This window comes from Pseudonaja textilis, chromosome 2 (assembly GCF_049901715.1).
Source record: "Pseudonaja textilis isolate UNSWEBS1 chromosome 2, rPseTex1.2, whole genome shotgun sequence".
NCBI lineage: Eukaryota > Metazoa > Chordata > Lepidosauria > Squamata > Elapidae > Pseudonaja > Pseudonaja textilis.
In genome coordinates, this window is record NC_141991.1 from 131,196,473 (window position 1) to 131,218,804 (window position 22,332).

The 22,332-nt window shown below is 44.0% G+C and overlaps 1 protein-coding gene across 1 annotated transcript; it reads left to right on the forward strand.

The window, feature by feature from the left end:
- The first annotated feature begins 1,340 nt into the window (after nucleotides 1-1,340).
- Nucleotides 1,341-17,491, forward strand: WNT1 (Wnt family member 1). The gene is made up of 4 exons (XM_026714718.2): nucleotides 1,341-1,973; nucleotides 8,329-8,582; nucleotides 12,498-12,763; nucleotides 16,204-17,491. Exons 1-4 carry the CDS (start codon nucleotides 1,873-1,875, stop codon nucleotides 16,690-16,692), a joined length of 1,110 nt encoding a protein of 369 aa, XP_026570503.1. The 5' UTR covers nucleotides 1,341-1,872; the 3' UTR covers nucleotides 16,693-17,491.
- The last annotated feature ends 4,841 nt before the right edge of the window (nucleotides 17,492-22,332 follow it).

Genomic DNA, 22,332 nt, shown 5'->3' on the forward strand with positions numbered 1-22,332 from the left:
TTCCTGCAAGGGCTACATTTGGTCCATGCATGCCATTACTCAGAGGCCACACTCCAGAGGTTTGGCATGGTCCCGACAAAAACTTAACTTCACTGAACTAAATGTAAAATTAAAAATTAAAATTGCCCTAAACCGATTCAATGAGGCTTTGGAGGGCTAGAAGGGGTCCCAAAGAGGACACCGGCCATGCGAGCATCACCAGTGGCAAGCAACAGGAGAAACCATAAGCCAAAACCTCTGAAGGGCGTTAAGATTGTCTTCAGCTTCTCTTCCAACTAATCTACAGTACATTGGCCTTTAGGCCACGGTGTTCATTTTCCCCCTTTCCCTTAAAGAAATTTAGGGTGGGGGAAGGTTTCCAAGAATTAGCCCACGTACACAGAAAGATGTCCAAGAAGTTTATGGATTAATAGAGCGGAAGGTGAGAAAGAGCGCAACCGCATCTCACCTACCGGGATTTTATTGACCACTAATAACAAAAATAGAGAGCTGGAGCCCTTTTGAATGCCGCAAAGTATTAACCCAGCGCAGGACGTGGGACGCCTCGCGTTAAAGGTAGTTCCGGAGGAGCCCTCCAACCCGGGCCTCTGCCCTGCAGCTTCTCGGCGGCTGCTATTTCTCCGGCTCGAAGTGCGCCGTCGAGGCTGAGCGCGCGGGTGACGGCGGCGGCAACAGCTTTAATTCGCTCCATCTGCTGCTGACCTTCCCCCCTCCTTTTTTTCCCTCCTCTTTCTTTCTCTTTCTCCCTCTTTCTCTCTCCGCCACCGCGGGATGAAAGGAGGCGCTGAGGACTCTGCAGGCCAAGCCCAAAAGCGGGGATGACGTCTGGCTAGCGGCAGCCAAAAGACTCCGGAGAGGAGGAAGGAAACCACCGCAAAGCCTGGCGAGCTGTGGGAGTCCCCCGGAGAGAGGCGATCCCCGCGGGATGGAGCTGCACGAGCAGGGGCGGCCGTTGGAGATCGCGGTCAGGGCCGATGCCGTGACGGACTCAGCCTTCCGGCTCTTCCGTGCCTGTGCCCGGGACGGCTGCCTTCCAGTGCCTCCGCGCTGTCTGGGTTCTCCTTCACGTGGGCCATGAAGGAGAGAGCAAAGCGACTGGCGACACATTCTTCGGAGCGAATGACTGGTCGTGGCTCCCGTTTTGGGGTGGGGTGGGGTGAGGCATTGGCGTGGGGTGAGTGACGAGCATGAGGTGGCCTCCTCTCCTCCCGAAATGAGCTGATTTCGGCCTCTCGGGACTCCGGGAACTTAATCTGAAGAGGAGGGGAGCGGCCCGTCAAAGCCTCCTTGCTTTTCTCTTTTTACAGCGCCCTTCCCCGCCCCCCCCACCCACTGGCCCGCCTCGCCTGCCAAGCTGTGGTGCGTCCCTTTTGCGCAAGGGCGCATAATTCGCGGGCGCGCACCGCGCCGGGTCTTCCTGACTGGATGGCTCACTCTAATGGCGACCCTCCTCGCAGCCTCTATAAGAAGCGGGCCCTGGAGAGGGGCTTGCAGATATGCTGCAAGGAGCCCTCAGCTAGCAGGACGCGCGGCGCTTCTCCCCCTCTAGCGTCTTCATTTCTCTTCTGGGAGTCATCAGCCGGCGGAGTTGCCAGCGAGTGAGACCCAAAGGAGACTTTTTCTCCTGCAGCTTCTCCCTTTTCCCTTTTTTTTTTCCTCCCCCCCTCCCCGCTAAAAACTTCAACTTGGCCTCACATCTTCTCGACGAGCGACGGCCACTTCCCGGGCGCACGGTGTGCGCTTCGCCAGCGGAGCGCTTTGGAGACCGCGTCGCCATCCCACCTCTCCACCCACCCATCTATCATTCGCCGCTTCCAACTCCCCCCCCCCCAACCCCCCTCCTGCGGTTCCGCCGAGCAGGCAGGCGAAGCGATGAGCCCCGTGGCATTAATGCTAGGCTTGAAGACCTTGTGGGTTTTGGCTTTTTCCTCTCTTTCCAACACTCTCGCGGTGAATAACAGCGGCCGATGGTGGTAAGTGCGCTTTACGCGCGGCTGCGCCTTTGGCGAAACCGGATCGCCTTAGTGAATTGATGGGACGGGGAGGGAAATCGAACCTGCTGCGGCTTCGAGGCTCCCGAATTGGCAACTTTGCGCTGCCCGAAACTCGGCTTCTGAAGCAGTATGAATGGCCAAGTGGAGAAGCGGAGCAGGACCAGGCGCTGGTTCTCGCCTGGCGATGTGGATCCCGTTTCGGTTTCTGCGGGATATTGCTTTGGTGGAAGCTTGGAAGACTTGGGCATCCGGCTGTCGTTTGCAAGAGACAAGGATAGGGTCCAAAGCCCCCAAATGGGTCTTTGGCTCTATCCACATGGGGTGGTCAAATTTTGTAGTTGGAATGGGACTATGCACGGTTTCTACCAAAGAATTAGTAATAATTATTACTACTACTACTTTTGCCTCTACAAAACTACTTAATACAGAAATGTTTCCCCAATAACTAAACTATGTTGCACTCTTGCCGTAATTATTTATAATGAAGTGCTGTTTACTGTTGCACTATTTCGGTCACTGCTAATGTTGTTATTCAAGTGTTTCATGTCTGTATTCTTTCTTTCCATTTTCTTTGCATGCCTCTTCTGAGACACCTGGACAAATCAATTAAAAATAGTTCGGGAGATATTTCCTCCAATCCTAGTTCAGAGAAGAGAGATATGACTCTTCATTTTTCAGTTTTGATGCCTGATGGTCCTGCTGAAATCTCTCCCTGAGACTCTGAGAAAGCAAAGGAATCCCACTTCAAATTTTAGCCCCTCTCCTGCAATAATACATGCCTGGTTTTTGGTCCAATGGAAGAATCTATAAAGGAAAAGCAATGATCATTTCAGTAAGCACCCTGGCCAAAGGGAGGTTCACTTCCAAATTCAATGGTTTATGTACCTTGTGGGTGTGAATACTTTCCAGTATAATTTGTACTGCTAGTCATCAGGGATTTGAATTTGGCCACTCATTCGGGTCTCTTGCCCGAGCACTAGCAATTCTGCATATAGGACTGAAGCAGCAACATGGGATCTAAGAAGGGTAGCTGTTGGAGTCTGGGCAGGTGCATGGAATCTGAAATTGCCAGCTGCACCTGCTCAGTACAAAAAAAAAAGCGGGGGGGGGGGATGAGCTGAGTTATAGGTAGTTCAGTGTAGAAATGAAAAGGGGATTACAATTAATGGAAATGTCTCTTTTTTCAAATGTGTTGAGGCATATATGGAGAATCCCCACATTTATTTAATTTTTTAAAATCTTGTCTTTATGAATTGATAAATAACTCAAGCCGGCAAACATACCTAATACTTCTTCCTTCTCCTATTTTCTCCACAATAACCCTGTGAGGTGAGTTGGGCAGAGAGAAAGAGAGAGTGATTGACCCAAAGTTACCTCACTGCCTTTCATGCCTAAGGCAGGACTAGAACTCACAGCCTTAACCACTGCATCAAACTATCAGTGTTACAAGGTCTTTTCTGGGATGAAGTGAAGTTCTTCGTGTTCTAGATTTGGAATGAAAGAAGAAAAGAATGCTGTTTCTCAGATGCTGCTAGCAATCAGTATGGTTTGAGATGCATAACTATTAAATATCTGCTTACAAGGGTAGCAGGGTAATACAGTAATGACTAAGTGCATTTGTGTCATATGCGTGAAGCAGATACATTTCTTGTTTCCTAGATTCTCTATCAATAGTTTCAAGTAACTGGCGTATCTTGGACTATATGCAATAGTATGAAATACCCAATAGCCTCAAATCTTGCAGAACCCAGGGTCAGCTCTGTATGAATAATAAAACTAATTCTTTCATTTGTGTTTGAGCTGGGCAAAAAAAGAAATACAATGCTTTTAAAACTTACAATGTAATCTATATATGTTGCAGAGGTTCCCAAACTTTGTGACACAGGAACTTCTCACAGCAGTTTTCTGCAGGCAAAGTGACAGAACAAAGTCTAAGAATGTATTTGCCTCCACTTGGCTAGAACAAACCTCATCAGGTTTTAAGGTTTTAAGGTCTCTCTCTCTTTCTCTCTCTCCCTTCTCCCTCCCTCCCTCCCCGCTCCCGCTCTCTCTCTCACACACACAAAGTTGGTTGTGATTCCCTGGAGGGAGAATCCTGACCTGTAGCTTGGGAAATCCCACTCTAGCTCTTTGGAGGCAAATACAAGCCCTCTATCCCATCTTTTGAGGAGGAATTCTACAATTTTCCAAACTGTTTTAGCTATTAAAATGTCTCAGATGACATATGTATGGTACCAAATTTCAGGGCTGCAGTGCTTTGGAAAATTAACCTAACCATTTTAGTACTCCAAGTGAAGTGAGTCAGGGAGTGAGTCAGTGAGGCCCAAAGGTCCTTGGTAGTAGTACTGGTAAAAAAGAAAAAAGAAAAAAAGAAAAGAAGGATTTCCATGCTTCTTAGTGAGAGAGGCTGTTTGTTTGGCAATGGACTGGACATCCTGAAGCCCAATGAGGTGTGGTGAGAGCCTCCTTGGCTTTGACAGACTGGCCTCTACTGCAAAATGATGCGAATGAAAGGGTTGTGTTGGATTTAGGAATAAAGAGCTACCAGAGACGCAAATTCAGCTGTTTTGTCTATGGAGATCCTCAGTCATCCAGGTCATGGTTGTCCCAAAGGTGCTTTTTTCGAAAGGCAACTGGACTTGCTTGGTTTTTCCTTGAAGGTGCTTCGTTTCAGTTCAGAATTGAAGACGTTTCTTGGGATGAGAAGCGAAATGTCTTCAAGGAAGGACAAGAAAGTCCGATTGCCTTTTGAAATAGCATCTTTGGGTCCATCGGTTCTGATCGCCTAGAAATACCTGGACTGTGTGCCTTGGAAGTGTTTGTTTTGACTCTCTTCCACCTTTAGAGTTAGGTTTTTCAGGGGAGTACTTGGGCTACTGTGCACAGTATTACAAATCCTTCTACAATATTTTAAGGAGAAGATGCACAGACAGTTTATTGGGAAAATATTCTTCCGTCACAAAGACTCTTAAAACACATGTGATGCATTTTAATTCCATAGCTCAATAGGAAATCCTTTTGCTATTTTAGTATGCCTGTATCATATATCCAGCTGTCGGCTATCCATTGGGGTTTTTTTTTGTGTGTGATCTGTTTATCAAAAATAATCTATGAGTGCTATATCCCTTCCTTATTTGAGCTCTCAGATAAAGCTGTTCTCCCTGTCACGATTCCTTCTAAAACATCAACCGGTGGAAACAAAAGTGAATGAATAATAGAGAGCAGTGATCATTTATAAAATCAAGCGTCCAGCATGTCAGATTACTAAAGAGTTTATTTTACCCAGGCACTGAGCAAAGTGTTTTTGACTATGGGAAAATAAGTATTTTGGTAGGGTTTCTTTTAAATTTACTTTGCTTTTATCTTGCCTTTCAGGATCAAAGGTGGCTCCCATCAAAAGGCAGCTGACAATAATTATCAGCTGATTGTTATTGTTAATAATTATCAGATTATTGTTGCTCTTCATGTTGAAACATCTACATTAGAAAAAAAGCTTAGAACCATCACTATCGTAAAGCAAAGGAAGCCATAATTTGCAGCCGCCGCAAATTAACAGTTTAACACCAGTCATTTTCTGAATAAGACAGATCATGCAATCTTCCCCAGAGTCTTGCCCTCCAGATGAACTCTAATTCTTCCCTCATAATCTCCCTTATCTAAAAATTATGGGAGTTTGTTGGGTATAGATGGAGAGTGCCAAGCTGAGAAAGTTGGCTTATGGTATCCTACTGGTTTCCCTTTCCTTCCATATTGGTTCCAGTGACGGAGTCTGCAACTTCCAAGTAATGCATTTTCTTTCCTGAAATGGCAGAACATTGGGGTTCCTTCCTCTCCATCCTAGAGGTAATAGGGGTATCAGCGCAAAGAACAATTGGAACTGCTGCCTAGGTCATCTAGGGCTCCCATAGCGATTCTCCACCTGTGCAGGACTGAGGCTAGCGGGATGGAGGGCAGGATAAATAGCAGCTACTTGGGTGAAGAAAATGAACACATGCTGTTTGCAATCTCTTCCACTGGATGGGGCCTGGCATGTAGTTTGACCCTTTCAAATACTGTAGACAGAATGGTTGTTTTCTTATTTTGCTTCCATTGTTTCTCCCCCTCTCTTCCCGAGATAGCTGTGGCCACTGTTGGCAGGGAGGGAAGGTCTCAGAGAACCTCTTTGGAGGGGGAGGGGGGAGGTCTCAGAGAACCTGTTAGGTCTCAGAGAACCGGTAACGTTTTAAGGGAGCCTAGCTCTCTTATTGTGGGTGATATGTGGCTGTTCTTCTTCCTTCTCTCCATTGTGGTTTGCAAATTCTAATTTTTTTAAAAAAAGTTTTTTCACTAGTGTTTTTCTATACATTTTAGAATTATTTTTGTTATATTCTGCTATTATCATATTGTTGCGCCTCCCACCTCCTCTACATTCTTTGGAGAATAAGTTCTTAATTTTCAAATAAATATTTTAATATTTTGAAAATAGTATGGAACTGCAGTTGCAATGCATAATGGTGGTTGAATTTCTTTTAAGGTCAAATTGGGCTTTACATTTGTGCTATACATGTCTGTTTTGTGTGTGCGTACATGGTTTTGTGTGGCGGGGGGTGTAGACAAAAAAAACTCTAATTGGCTATTATATTATTCTGAAATCCTATCTGGAATAAAAGTAAAGTTTATGGATTTTATAAATAAATACATGTTCCAGATTTTCAATCCAATCTAATAACAATAATAGGGAAAAATAGCTGTAAGATAATAACAGCTATATTTTGTTTATTTGTAACAACCTATTTATTTTTATTTAAAACATTTATGTAGCTCAGCTAGTTGGTTAACAAAATATATGTAACCAAGTTTACAATAATTTCAGTGAACTGTCAATGTACTGTTACCGTAGCTGTTATATTATCAGGCATTAATTGCATTTCTATAGCAAATGACTGGAGTTCATAACTGTGTTTAATGCTATGGTGTTAAAGAGAAAGAGGGAATTGACTGGGAATTCTGGGTGTTGCAGTTCTAACACATCTTGAGCATATCAAATCAGAGAAAGCTGATGCGCAGTAGGAATTTTGCACCTTACACTCTACTGTCGTTTTGGATCCTGCAAGCACCTCCTCTGCCATATAGAAGTCGTGTACAGCAAATTCTTTTTAGACAGCTCTGTTAAGCACATTTGAATTCCTCCTAGATGACTTTAAGTTGGGGACATAAATTCTCAGACAAGATTTTCTTAATTCAAGAATGCCAGATGCACTAGATTTGGAATTTATATGGAATTCCCCTTTAGCTGTTTCCACATGTTTGGGGTGGCCCTGGCAAGAGATGGGAACACTCTGCTCCTATCTTATTAATTACAGTAAGTCGATTGATTCCTCATCCACATAATCTCCTGCCAAAACCTGTCCAAAAATTGCTATGATTTTTTTCATTTGTCATGTGGAGTGTGATCACCCCAGTTGCTATGATGTAAGTGACTTGCAGACATTTTTAATTAAGTTTTTAATATCATTGTGGGGTACCTCACTTCTTAAAATATGTTGTGCACACTTGATCCAGAATAAAAGAGGGACTTCTTTGCAACTGGACCTAGATTTGGGCAGTTCCTGTCCAGAGAGGATTTTTGATTCACTCTTTAATTATCTTCCGCCCATGAAAGGAAAAAGAGGCAACTCATGGTTATTAATTGATTTACCTGGCATGTTTCGGTGGATCTTGTGATCCTTCTGGGAATTCAGCTATACTATGTGAAGTTTTAATTTTTATTCTTTAAATTAATTGGTAAGGAATTAGTGTTTAAAGCTAGGGTGGCACAGTGGTTAGAATGCAGTATTGCAGGCTAATTCTGCCTTCCACTGCCAGTAGTTCGATCCTGACTGCCTCAAGGTTGACTCATCCTTCCAAGGTCGGTAAAATGAAGACCCAGATTGTTGGGGGCATTCTTCTATGTATCACCAGGCAGAGAGAGTTTTTAAATACATACCTGTGTGTGTACACACACTCACACACACACACACACACACACACACACACACACTAAACATGCACTGGCATGTTAGCAGCATTGAATGCAGTGATATTTAGGCCGAAGCAAAGGTAAGAAAAGCCCATGATAGAGGCTGCTCACAATCATCGAAGAATGCCCACAAGTCTTAACCCCTCCCTTTCCAAATGTCCTTGCAGTACTTGATATTCAACACTGCAAGATTTGGGGTGAAAACCTTTGCACCCTGGCATTTTCCTGGGGCAGCTGGAAGTTTTCAGTCTTCATTCTGGAGGTCTGAGTCCTTAAGGAGCCAAAAACCACCCTGTCCTGATCACAATGTAATCCTCTTGAAACCTCTGCTTGCAGGGGAATCATCAACGTGGCCTCCTCTACCAACCTACTGACCGACTCCAAGAATGTGCAGCTGGTGCTAGACCCTTCCTTGCAGCTCCTGAGCCGCAAGCAACGCAAGCTTATCCGGCAAAACCCGGGCATCCTGCACAGCATCAGCAGCGGCCTGCAGAGCGCCATCAAAGAATGCAAGTGGCAATTCCGTAACCGCCGCTGGAACTGTCCTACTACCCCAGGCCCCAATGTCTTCGGCAAGATTGTCAACAGAGGTAAGGGGATGATATGGGAAAAGGGATTTGAATGGTGGTGGTGAAGAGGAGGAGGAGGAGAAGAATGGAAGTCTGTCCAGTTCTCTAGGTGATAAGTCAGTAACCTGGCTGTACAGTGAATGTGGCTTCCCCCTGGACTTTGCTTGTCAGAAGGTTGCAAAAGGGGATCGTGTGACCCCTGGACCCAGCAACCGTCCTGAATATGAACCAGGTGCCAAGCATCCCGAATTTCTATCGCATGATGACGGGGATGCTGCAAAGGTCGTAACTATGAAAAACGGTTCATAAGTCCCATTTTTCAGTGCCGCTGTAATTTTGGACGGTCACTAAATGAACTGTTGTAAGTCAAGGACCACCTGGACTGAATTTTCCCTCTCTTTTAATTTTGCTCCTCTGCAAGATTTTAACTGGTGGATGTCCACCATAGCAGATGTGCCCATCCGCCATATAGCCTTCCACCTTCAGAATATAAGCCCTGCCCAATGGTTAAAGGGCCCATGACCTGTGAGGTCAATTTGGGGAATAGCCACAAGCCCTTGGGGAAACTGAGCAAGGGACCCTGGTCAGGTAGTAAAAGATCAGGTGACTGTTCTTTGTTTTTTTTGGTGTTGTCTGTCTTTCTTTCTTTCTTTCTTTCTTTCTTTCTTTCTTTCTTTCTTTCTTTCTTTCTTTCTTTCTTTCTTTCTTTCTTTCTTTCTTTCTTTCTTTCTTTCTTTCTTTTTTTTTTCCCAGAAACAAAATGTCTCAGAATTGTTCATGGTGCCCATGCTGGCCCCTTCTTTTAAAGCAACTTGGCATGGCAATTAGTGGGATGGGGCTGAAGTACATTTGTATTACTTTGGCGTTGTTAAGAACAATATCAGAATTGCTGTTTCTGGATTTAGAAGCGTCATGCCATTGCAGTCTAGCACACCTGGCCTGATTTAATCTGATGGATTTCAGTGGGATTTCAACAGCTTAAGCGGACATCACAGAGGTGGTATGCAGCAGGTTCTGACCAGTCCTGGAGAACCAGTGGCGGAAATTTTGAGTAGTTTGGAGAACTGGCAAATCCCACCTCTGACTGGAGATTTTACAGTATCCTTCCCCTGCCACGCCCACCAAGCCACGCCCACAGAACTGGTAGTAAAATAATTGAATCTCACCACTGGGACATGAGCTGGTTGAAGATTAAAAGGTCATTTGGGGCATGCATGGATATACACTCTTCAGCACATTAAGTCAAATATTTATTTTCTGAGAGTGCATACGGTAGCTATCACCAGAAGATGCAACTTCTTTAAGGAGTTGCCAACAGATGCAACGTGAGCATCCATGCACCCTCTGAATCACCTTCCTTTCCTTCTTTCAAATTTGGATCGTTGCACAGCCGTGATGGTGATATTAATCATGACTACGCTCCGCTAACAGCATAGACCAGCGGACTAACAGAATAAATTGGAACAACGGCTGAATAAAGGAGAAAGAACTGGAGAAAAATCAGAAAAATATAAAGACCTGCCCATCGAAGTAGCACAATGATGGCAAAAGAAAGGAAATATGTTTTTAGTGATCATAGCTACCTTGGGTGCAATTCTCCCCCTCCCCCCAAAAAAAGCCAGTTTGATCTAGTGGTTAAGGCAGCAAGCTAGAAAGTTGGAGACGGTGAGTTTAGGTGCCGCTTTAGCCATGAAAACCAGCTGGACAACCTTCAGCCAGCCACTCTCTTCAGGTTTGTTATTGTGGAGAAAATAGGAAAAAGAAGGCATGTTGGATATGTTCTCCATTTTGAGTTTCATTTGCAAAAAATAATAAAGACAGGATATAAATAAAATAAATAAGGCGTCTGGAGCACCACATGAACACCATTGGCATTGACAAAATCACCATCAGTCAATTACAAAAGGCAGCTTTACTTGGCATGGTTTACATCCTGGAACAATATCTTAACACCATCAAACAATATCTGCCTGTCCCAGGTCTTTGAATAGGTGGTTATAAATGCCAAATGCAGTCTAAAACATCTGGTTGACTGTGTGACCAACCATGATGATGATGATGATGATAACAGTAATAATAATAATAGCCTATTAATTGACAGGCTCCAGTTGCCCCTCAGCCATGGAAGCTGACCGAAAAACTTTGGATCGGTCCTTCTCTCTCAGCCCAGGTGACCTTACCAGGTTGTTGCAATGGGGAAAAATGGGAGGAAGAAACATGACATATTCCTTCTTGAGCTCTTGAACAAGTCGATGGGGCATAAATGTAAGAAATAAATAGTGAGTAGAATTGGAGGGGTGGGGAACTATGGCCCTTTTATGACTTGTGGACTTTAACTCCCAGAATTCCATGCTGGCTTAGGAATTCTGGAAGTTGGAAGTCCACAAGTCATAAAAGGGCCATAAAAGGCCCATCTCTGCCTTACTGGAAGCTCCCACTAATGGAATGGGGATGGAATTGATTTTCAATCCCTTCCTGCTTCCTGAGGGCCTTCCATCTCCCTTCCGATACATCCCATAAGACAGTGGTGGGATTCAATTTTATTTTATTACCGGCTCTGTGGGCGTGGCTTGGTGGGCGTGGCAGGGGAACAATACTGTAAAATCTCCAGTCAGAGGTGGGATTTGCCGGTTCTCTGAACTACTCAGAATTTCCGCTACCGGTTCTCCAGAACTGGTCAGAACCTGCTGAATACCCACCTCTGCTATAAGATTGGGGGGATCCCTTGGAGCAGAATGGGAGGGGGGAACAACAGGGAAGAACTGGCTGAGAATCCCTTCCATTCCTGTTCTGCTGTTAGAATCTTGGACCAATCAGCAAGCATGTCTCCAGTGGAGTGACAACAACTGTACACCATTGGCTATTATTAAAATCCTGCTATATTACAGTCTTCCCACATTGTATATAGGTTGCCTCCATGGGAATATTACTATCTAGTGGGAAATCCTTTGGCTAACTTGACTGTTTGCTAAAGAATATGCCTGAGCATTGTGATAAAGTGAATTCTGATGGCTGAAAGGTATGTCCTCATGAGCACCATTTAAGGATGGTTATAGGTTTATAAACTAAGGAAATACTTTATTTGGGTTAGAAGGCTGAAGAAGTTGCCACTTAGACCAGCCAGATTAAAGACCACAGCTGGGAGAGGCACAGAAAACTTCTAAAACTGGAAACACCTCTGGGGTTTGGTGCCCTATCCTCCCCACCCCTTTGTTTTTAAATTTTTTGTTTTTAAAAGTTTAATTTACAAACGTGTCTCTGAACATCATGGTTTGACTTTAGTAGAGGTAGACTGCAAGTTACTTCTGCTGCAGCCAGCTGCCTACAATTTGGTAGCTCAAATCCCACCAGGCTCAAGATTGGCTCAGCCTTCCATCTTTCCAAGGTGGCTAAAATGAGGTCCCAGATTATTGGGGGCAACATGCTGACTCTGCAAACCACTTTGAGGGGGCTGTAAAGCACTATGAAGTGGTGTATAAGTCTAAGTGCTATTGCTATAATTGAGCCCAACATTTATGCTGATAAGTGAGAGATTTGTTAAGTGAGAATCTTACGACCTTTCCTGCCGCCCTTGTTAAGTGCATCACTGCAGCTAAGTTATTAACACAGGTGTTAAGTGGCTTTGGCTTCCCCTGCTGGCTTTGCTTGTCAAAAGATCACAAAATGACTCTGGGACATGGCAGCCATTGTAAATATGAGTCAGTCGCCAAGTGTCCGAATTTTGATCCCATGACCAGGGGGAGGCTGCAGCCATCGTAAGGGTGAAAAACAGCCATAAGTGGCTTTTTTCAGCACTGCTGTAACCTCAAAAGGTCACTACATGAACTATTGTAAGTTGAGGCCTACCTGTTCTAAGCTGGGTTCAGTGCTGCTATTCACCGATACGTTATATGGTCTCTCTCTCTCTCTCCCTCCCTCTCTCTCTTCTGCCTCCAGGTTGCAGGGAGACGGCCTTCATTTTTGCTATTACCAGTGCTGGGGTCACCCACTCAGTGGCCCGTTCTTGCTCAGAAGGCTCCATCGAATCTTGCACTTGTGACTACCGACGGCGAGGCCCGGGAGGTCCCGACTGGCACTGGGGTGGCTGTAGTGACAATGTGGACTTCGGACGGGTCTTTGGGCGAGAGTTTGTGGACTCCAACGAGAAGGGGAGAGACCTGCGTTTCCTGATGAACTTGCACAACAACGAGGCAGGACGCCTGGTAAGGAGAATGGGGGTCACTATGGGCTATGTGGGGCTTTACACAGAATTGCATCAGAGGTGGTATTCAGCAGGTTCTGACCAGTTCTGGAGAACTGGGAGCGGACATTTTGAGTAGTTCGGAGAACCAGGAGGGGACAATTTGAGTAATTTGGAGAACCGGGAGCGGACATTTTGAGTAGTTCGGAGAACTGGCAAATACCACCTCTGACTGGCCCCGCCCCCATCTATTCTCTGCGTCCCGAGTCCCAGCTGATCGGCTGGGTCTTCTTTGGTTGCCCTATAAAGGAGAATGGATCTGGAAAGCAGGATAGTGGGGTGGGGAAGGAATGGGGATTTTACAGTAATCTTCCCCTGCCATGCCCACCAAGCCATGCCCACAGAACCGGTAATAAAAAAAATTGAGTCCCACCACTGGATTGCATGCATTGAGAATGCCTTTCCTACCATTACTGTATGGGGCACAGTGATATCAGCAGACACTAATTAATTCCGCATTTGATTTCTCCAATAAGCCTCATGAATGTTTTCAACATATGTTCAGACCATGATTCATATCAGCTCATTGTTTTCTGAAGAGATAATCAGTTATGATTTCAGTTATGTCGATCTATTCCTAGGAAAACTAACCATCAAATTCCTCCAAAGTAATTAATGTTTTATTAAGGTTAGCATGCAAAAAAAAAGGTCCCATTCAGATCATGTTGCACTTATGCAGATGTCTGATTGAGTTAATGTGGGTTATAGCTCTATATTGTTCACCTGGATGAAATTGGATTTGGTGTTTAAGACGTTATCATATGGCATAGAGTTGTACTGTAGAATCTAAACAATGTGTTCCAGGAGCTTGTTTTAACGAGAATGCTGGGAACATTACCCCAAGCTCTCAGTTTCTTTACTGTTATCCTACAAATAGGACCAAAGGAAGCAACAAACTTCCAGTTCCTGTATGATAATTCATGTTAGGGTTTACCTTCCATTCCTTGCAATGATTTATGCACTTTATTGAACAAGCATGAGGTAGTGCAAGAATCCATCTCCTCATCTAGGGAAGAATTCGTTTCAGGAAAACTCAGCTCAAGCTGTTTGTCATATGTAAATATGACTAACAGAATTGCTTTGCTAAATCAGGCTATTTCCTACAGTGACTTTCCAGGTGAATCCAAAAGGAGTCTTCAACCTGGTCATGGACATAAAGACACATTATCCTTGGTGATAGCCCTTGTGGGAACATAGTGACTCTTGGCTGATGATGTGTTTAACTCTACTCTCCCAACGCAGCTTGTTCTTCTGCTACATCCCTTGTAGCCTTGTGTGAGACATGCAAACCAATGGTGGGGTTCATTTTTTTTTTCTACTGGTTCTGTGGGCATGGCTTGGTGGGCGTGGCAGGTAAAATCTCCAGTCAGAGGTGGTATTTGCCGGTTGGCCGAACTGCTCAAAATTTCTGCTATCGGTTCTCCAGAACTGGTCAGAATACCACCTCTGATGCAAACTATAGTTTGCAGGTAATATAAAAAACCCAAACTACTTCTTTACTACTAATTAAGATGACATAATGCAGTGGGGTATTTATGCCTGGGCACAAGGCAGGAATTGAATAGCATCCCACTGGAATGGCCTCAAGTCCAGCAGAGTTATTTAGGAAAACATCCCAATTGATTGGTTGCAATCTGCCCATCTGCTGCCCTTAGAAATGCCCAGATTTGCTGCCTGAAACAAGAGATTCTGGGCATGGGAATATACCTGCTTATGTTTGTTGCTTGGCTGCACAAAATGTATTTCCTCTCTCTGCTTATTTGCACGGTTGTGAACTTGGACTGGGAAGCATACATTTGTTTGCTTTTACAGGGGCGTAGATTGTGAGGAGAGTGGTAGCAACCTGAGACGGGTGGGCTGTGGTAATGGGATGTCCCCTCCAGAAATGGGGCAAGCCTCCCTTAATCAGGCCAGCCTTATGCAGGCTAGCCAAGCCCAGAACCGCAAGCTAGGCTGACGTGTGGGCTCCTAAACATCTGGAAGGAAATGGTTCCAGTTCTTCTAATTGCAATAAAAACCCCTTTGGAAAGAAAAACTGCGGGCTTGGGAGAAACACATCCACATTTTTCTAAGTGGAGGGGATCTGTGGTGTGTGGATGGGAGGCGACGGGGAGTTGGTCCCATTTGCAAGGAAAGGGGGAAAGAAATGGACCTTGGAAAAGAGATTTTGCTAACAGAACAACAAAGGGAGAGATGGTGCACAGGGAAAAGCAGAGATGCCCTGAAGCAGAAAGAAGCAGAAAGTATAGGACATACTATCACCATTACTACAGTACTGTATTATTATTGTCACTGTCGTCCTCACATTTTGATTTCCCTTCCAATTCCCAGAGTTTCTAAACAGCATAGCTTAAGACTATGAATTCTGGGAATTGTAGTCCCCGCAGCTTTGGATGGAAAAAGCCTTCTTTAGCTTGCTTAGCTTGTTCAAAGCCTGGATAACTTCTCCGGCTGTCCAGATATTGAGGAACTACAGTTTCTGGTAGACCTAGCCCACATGGGCATAAAATGAAGTTTCTGGGAGTTGCAGTTCAGCCATTTCTGGAAGATCTTAATCCTCCAGGCCTGACACCAGTCATCTTCACAGCTTTTATAATAGATCGGTTCTCTTTATTCAATGGAAAAACTGAGGCAAGGAAGATTGGCTTGCTTGAAGCTACCTAATGAGTTTTGTGACAAGGGCAGTGTTGGAGTCTGGGGCCTCTTGCTTTCACCATAGCCATGACAGGGCTCTCAACTTAGGAACCAGGCATCGGGCTTTTGGGGCAGCCCTGAGCGCTGAAAAAAGTGTATTGCTCTTGTGCAAAATTTTACATCCAAATAGATTTTATTCTTTATACTGTTTCCGTCTTCCCTAAAAAAATATAAACAGAACCCACCATAGTCTGAGAATCAGTGCCTCCATTAGATAATGGACAGTGAAGCCGAAACTAAGTCAATCGGCTGAAATTAGCAAACTTCCTCAAATCCTCAAATAAGTTACCCAAACCTAATCCACGTATCAAAGGATAAGGCCTGCAAACACAAACAGAACGAATTAAATTAAGTCTCCCACCTAGAGGAACTGCATGTCCACAAGAACAAACATACCCACTCACACGCACAGGCACACACACAGTTCTCAAGTGTCACCCTAGAATCAGCACATAGACACCCCAGATAAGTCCAACCCCGCCCACCCTATACAAATCTGCTGTTGTATACCCCATTTCTCTGCAGCCTGTTCCTAAAGGCAAACTGTTTTGCTTTTGGGAATAAATGCTTCTTCTTTCCTCACAGCTGTCTGGGTCTCGTTTTTATTTATTCTTGCACATCTCCAGCTCGAGTTGGAACCCCAAATGATTCCTCTGACACGCTTAATGGGCTTGTTGGTCTTCTTTCCCTCCTCCCCCTCCTCCCCAGACTGTTTTCACAGAAATGCACCAGGAATGCAAGTGTCACGGGATGTCAGGCTCTTGCACCGTGAAGACCTGCTGGATGCGCCTGCCCACCTTTCGGACCGTGGGAGACTTCCTCAAGGATCGCTTTGACGGCGCTTCCCGGGTCATCTATGGCAACAAAGGCAGCAACCGAGCTTCCCGCATGGAGTTGCACCACCTAGAGCCGGAGAACCCAGCTCACAAGCCCCCTTCCCCTCATGACCTGGTCTACTTTGAGAAGTCTCCCAACTTCTGCACTTACAGCGGCAAGACAGGCGCAGCAGGCACGGCCGGGCGCTTCTGCAACAGCACCTCCCCAGCTCTGGACGGTTGTGAGTTGCTGTGCTGTGGGAGGGGCTACCGCACCCGGACACAGCAGGTGACGGAGAGATGCAACTGCACCTTCCACTGGTGCTGTCACGTCAGCTGCTTGAACTGCACCAACATGCAAGTGCTGCACGAGTGCTTGTGAGCAACGAGGAGGGAAGCAAAGGACATGCATGGTCGAGTCAACGAGAAGCACCCAGATCAGAAAAGAAGACCTCACGAAAAGGCCCAGGCTGCATGGCATTCGCCTCACATATATGCACATGCACACACACACACATACACACACGCTCACTTATCTCCCTATTTACCCACAGGAGCACAGTACCCTTTCTTGGCCCGGAAACCAGACCTCTTTGTGGTTACAAATGTCTCACTATCTTGGGAGAATCAACCCAGGTTGAAATGGCTGCAGGCATCCATGAGAAACAAGGCAGTGATGCGCATGTTTTCAAGGGCCCAAGTGTGCAAGGAGCTCCTTTTGTATTTTTGCATGCTCATTGAAATAGACCTTGATTTAAACTAGATCTGAAAACTTCAGCCCCAGGGATTGCAGTTCCCAGGTTATTAGCTGTATTTTGATTGGTTGAAATCTTTCATTCCTTTCTTTGTTTCTGGACCAGTGGCGAAACGCTACCGGTTTGCCCTGGTTCAACCGATCCAGTAGCAAAAAATCCACCTAACCGGTAGTTAAAAAACAAGTTCCGACTGAGAGGACAGGAGAAAGAAGAGAAAAGTACAGGATCGGCCCTTCCACCTGCTCCTGCGCTTTTCTCTTCTTTATTTTGTCACCTGATTGGCACGGCAGAGCCTCAGCTGATGTTTGGAAAGCTACGCGCACACGTGCGAAGTGCACGATCACCGAACCGGTAGGGAAACTGGTAGAATCCCACCACTGTTCTGGATCTCTTGGATGATTGGAATAGAAGGCAGGGAGGGGGAATATCTTTATAGCAAAATATCTCGGCTAATTATTTTCCATGGTATTAGTACAGGCAATCCTCGACAGTTCATTGAATGACTGTGTCAGCCCTGGACTTTGAACAGGCTGTTGCCACAGTGCTGGAAAAGAATTTGACAGGATTGTTTTTCACACTTAACGACGGTCGCAGCATTCCCAGGGGTCCCACGGTCAAAAGTTGGACTCTTGGCAACTGACTCGATTATTTCGTAGCTGTGATATCCTGAGATCATATGATCCCCTTTTGTGACCTCCTTACAAGCAAAGCCAACAGGGAAGCCCAATTCACTTAACAACTACCACACGTTACTAACAGCTGCACTGATGTAGTTAAAAACGGGGCAAAACTCACTTGGCAAGTGTTTTACTTAGGAAGGAAAACTTTGAGCTCCGTTGTGGTCGTAAGTCAAGGGCTGCTTGTATTAAGAGACCCTTTGGCTCATTTCCCAATCTAAGTGCCCTCTAGATGTGTGGACTACTGTCAGCAAAAGCATTATTGCATTTAATTCTGCCAATTTGATCCATATTTCAGAAGAATAGCCGAGCTGGGGGAGATTGTCCTAGAGAATCTGGCCTTGGGGGCTGCATCTGTTACCTAGCAAAATTGCAAGTAGGGAGGTTTGATCTCTCAAAGACAAGCTCCCTTGCTCCAAGGGAGACAGGCAGCTCCCCTTTAATTACACGTTGCTCCTTGTGCTTACAACTATTCTCAAACACAATTTTTGTGCCACTGTGTGGAGGTGGGGAACATGCAGGAAAGGATGTGTTTCTGACTTTTGAACTTTTGGTTAAGAAAACATGCTTCTAGAAAATACTGATGCTCCTTTGACAGTTCTAAATATTTGCCCCCTTCCTTTCGTTTTGCTCTCGTCCACTCACTCTCCATGGAAATAATATGCACTGAAGAAGTGACTGGGATTGCTAATAATTTTGCAGATGCGTGTAAATAAAATATTTATTATTGCTTGTTTCATATTCCTTTAGGCCTGAAGCAAGGTTCTGGCTTCTAGACTTACGGTTTCTGAATCTTTTTGCAACATTTTAGAGAAAAATAAAGTATATATTTTTATCAATTTAACTGAGTTTAATGTATTTTGCTGTACTATACAAAGAAGCCAAAATTCAACTGCATGACCCTGAATTGCCTTGCATTACCTTGTTTTTAACTGTGTCTTGATTGTGCACAGATGTGATTGGCACCCTTGTTGAGGTTGGTGCAGTTATGCCTAATTTGACCTCTCAACATAGATCATGGAGTTCTGTCTGGCAGCTTTTGCTCTAAGCCCAATTTTTTGCAGCTGAATGAGAACATGGAGGACTCTGCCAGTCATCAGTTAAAGTCTCCAAGCATTAGATAATTTACCACATCCTTTGCTGATCTGTTCCAATATTATTGCATTTTTTAAAAGCTGCATTTCAATTCCAGCTTGAATTTTTGCACAAGACTCCAAAAGCTTCTTATGATTGTGTCTACCAAGTTAAGAAGCCCATCTCTTCAAAGAATACTGACAGGGTCAGAGCATGTAAACAGAGCCATGTTATAATGGCTCATTCATTACTTATGGCAAGAAAATTTTATTAAATTTTGAATAACTAAACATATAGCTCAAGGAAAGGTAAATCGAGATTTGTCTGGTTGGAGAGACAGATAATTACATGATCAGGGGATTGTACTTGGCTTGTTACTAATACAGATTAAAACATTGTTCCAGGAATGCCAATACATATTTTGATTTTTTTAAAAAGATGGGTAAGGACTCCATTGAGAAATACATCTTGAGGTAATTAACACCTGCCATTTTAGGCATCTATCTAATACATGTTCCAAGGAAGTGGGGGAAAACCAACTAATACAGTTATACCTTTATGCACCTTAGCAGGTAAAAGGTCCATGCAGTGATCTGTCCATTCATCGATGGTGCTGAAAACAAGCTGTAGGCCTAACGTTTGTCTGTTGAGTAGCTGAGGCAGTTTCAACGATTCTGAGGATCTCTTCAGTATCCATATTTTTGGTTTCTCACTTTCAACTGCAAAGGGGAACATGATTTGGCCCAGAGGAGATGGCTAAGTAGGAAACAAAACATTAGAGGACAGAAACCTAGAGGCTGCCTAGAAAGAATAAGATGTTCTTCGTAGTGGTTCACAAAAAAGTGATAGAGTTGAAGATGGAGGGCAAAGGAGAAGAGCAGGGGCCAAAGTTAAAACCCGTCTTTGAGACTGGATGAAAAGTAATGCTATATCTATTCTACAGCTTTCAATCTTCAGTGATGCCAAAAATTGTATCAAGAAGGCTAACATGTACAGTATAAAGCAGGTCACATAGGATATGCTTTCAAATAGGACATAAGGCATTCTCCTGTGAAAGATCATTTTGATAGACCTGCCTTAGAGTGCAGGAGAAGAGGCAAAGAAGGCTGCCAGATTCAGGGCTATTGAGCAATTAGATTTGGCTATTGGGGCTAAACATAGAGAAAAGTCTGAGCCATATGCTTTCCCCTGAGCTTAAGAGCACGAGAGATCAAGTGCCTCTTGTTCCAGGTCACCAAATAGCTTATGGAATCAAAAACAAAAACAGGGAAGTGTTTCCTTTGAAGAATCATTTATTTTTTAGTTTAGCATTTTAAGCTTAGGAAAGTTATTTGACCTGTAAGGTCTCCGTCCATGTCACTGCTTGATCCAGGACTTCATCTGAAGCTTTTCGTGGTTGTGTCACCATTGAACAGTCTTCACTCACTGGCACCTATTGTACTCGATTCAGTCTGATTGTCAACAGCCACTATCTTGGAGGGCAGCAGCAGCTCTAGAATATTTCAGATATGGCCCAGAATAGAGACCGTGGTCCATATTTGCTGGATTACTCTCAGCAGTGAGCCTATCAAATCTAGGGATGATGGTCAGGCAATTTCATGCCTGAGGGAAGTCAAAAAGCATGGCTACAGGACTGGTTCCTCCTTCAACTGGTGTGGATAACCTTGGGCAAGTTGTACTTTCACAACCCAACCAACCTCACAGGATTGCTTCTGCGAGGACATAAAGGACACTTGGCATCACCAGCTTGAGCTTCCTTACCATAAAAGACCCAGCCAGACAGGAAGTTTGAAGAAAAAAAAAATGTTTCCTGGGAGAACCTATCACAAGAGTCATTCCACATTTCTTTACAGTTATTCCACATTTCTTTATTTGATAGCCAAAATATTTTCTTGTTGCCTGAAGGCTAGTACATAGCCACACACAAGCACCATGCCGTTCCTGACAGCTGAACTGAAAATCATTTTTCTGCTTTCAACATGGGGCTATCCAAATGCCTCAGGAAATAAAAAAATAGCACTGATGTTGCTACCTAGTTTGGGTAATGAAATGTCTGCAAGAAATCAACCAAGCTCAGAGACCACAAAGGATCCCTCATTTCAACCCTGAATCTATATATCTATATATCTCTATATATCTATTTATCATCTATCTATCTATCTATCTATCTATCTATCTATCTATCTATCTATCTATCTATCTATCTATCTATCTATCTATCTATCTATCTATCTATCTATCTATCTATCTATCTATCTATCTATCTATCTATCTATCTATCTATCTAACTATCATGTATCTATCTATCTATCTATCTATCTATCTATCTATCTATCTATCTATCATCTATCTATCTCTATCTGTCTGTCTATCTATCTATCTATCTATCTATCTATCTATCTATCTATCTATATATATCTATATCTATATCTATATCTATATCTATATCTATATCTATATCTATCTATCTATCTATCTATCTATCTATCTATCTATCTATCTATCTATCTATCTATCTATCTATCTATCTATGTGTGAAATACCACTCATGCATCATCACACAATCTCCAAAACCATAGAGCCTACAAATTTGAAATTTGGCACCTATGTTCCTCTTCCTTCTAGATATTCACTAAGAAATGTTTTTTGAAACGACCATCACAACATTAGTATTTCCTATATTACTGCTCACAATCCTAACAGGAGGGCCTTGATGTCCACGCCGGGGGACCTCCTAGCACTGACCTCTACTGGAGATTCTGCCAACCCGCAAGGAGATCTGTTTGGATGATCAGTCTCTTGTCTTCCAGCTTCTCTACAGCTGGGGGGTGGAAATGGGTACACCTTGGATCCCCCTTTTAAGTGCCAGGGAAACCTTCAAGAACCCAGCTGTATTTAAGCAATATGATAGGTGAAAATCAATGGTATGCCTATCAAGCCATTGAAGCTGGGAAACTTCTCTTCCCTTAAAAGCAACCTCCACCCAATTAAAGCAGCAACACCGTCTAAGAACCATAATTCTCCAGCTTCACATATATCTGAACTGGCTTGCCCACTTTGCAGTGACTTTCTGCCTGCTGTGCCTCTCAGTCTGTTCAGAAAACAAAAACAATATCATGTATCCCCCGCTCCCCAATTAAAACCACGCCTTCTCTAAAAAGCAAAAGGACAGACTTCAGGATCGCCGGTCTATTTTAATTTTTTTGTTAGAGTCCTCAAACTGGCCAACTAGGACAGATGCAAACTAACAATTTCAGTCAAGAGATCAACCCTTTTAAATTAAAGAACTAGAGTGCCTGTGAGATTGTCAGATGCACAATGTCTGTGGATCCTTACGTTCAATTTGGATGGTTAGGAATGAATGAGCATTGTGTTTGCAGTCCTCTTCAGGACTCTGCATATATTTAGGTCTAAAAAATACTCATTTGTATATACATAGTATATATGCCCACCCATTTGTGCATGCATACACACACACACACACCACACACACACACACACACACACACACACGTA

What these genes read in the sequence shown, in the direction of transcription:
- WNT1 (XM_026714718.2), top strand. Translation starts at nt 1,873, where the DNA reads ATGAGCCCCGTGGCATTAATGCTAGGCTTGAAGACCTTGTGGGTTTTG. An exon ending in AATAACAGCGGCCGATGGTG is followed by an intron (nt 1,974 to 8,328) that starts GTAAGTGCGCTT and finishes CTCTGCTTGCAG; the next exon opens with GGGAATCATCAACGTGGCCT. An exon ending in CGGCAAGATTGTCAACAGAG is followed by an intron (nt 8,583 to 12,497) that starts GTAAGGGGATGA and finishes TTCTGCCTCCAG; the next exon opens with GTTGCAGGGAGACGGCCTTC.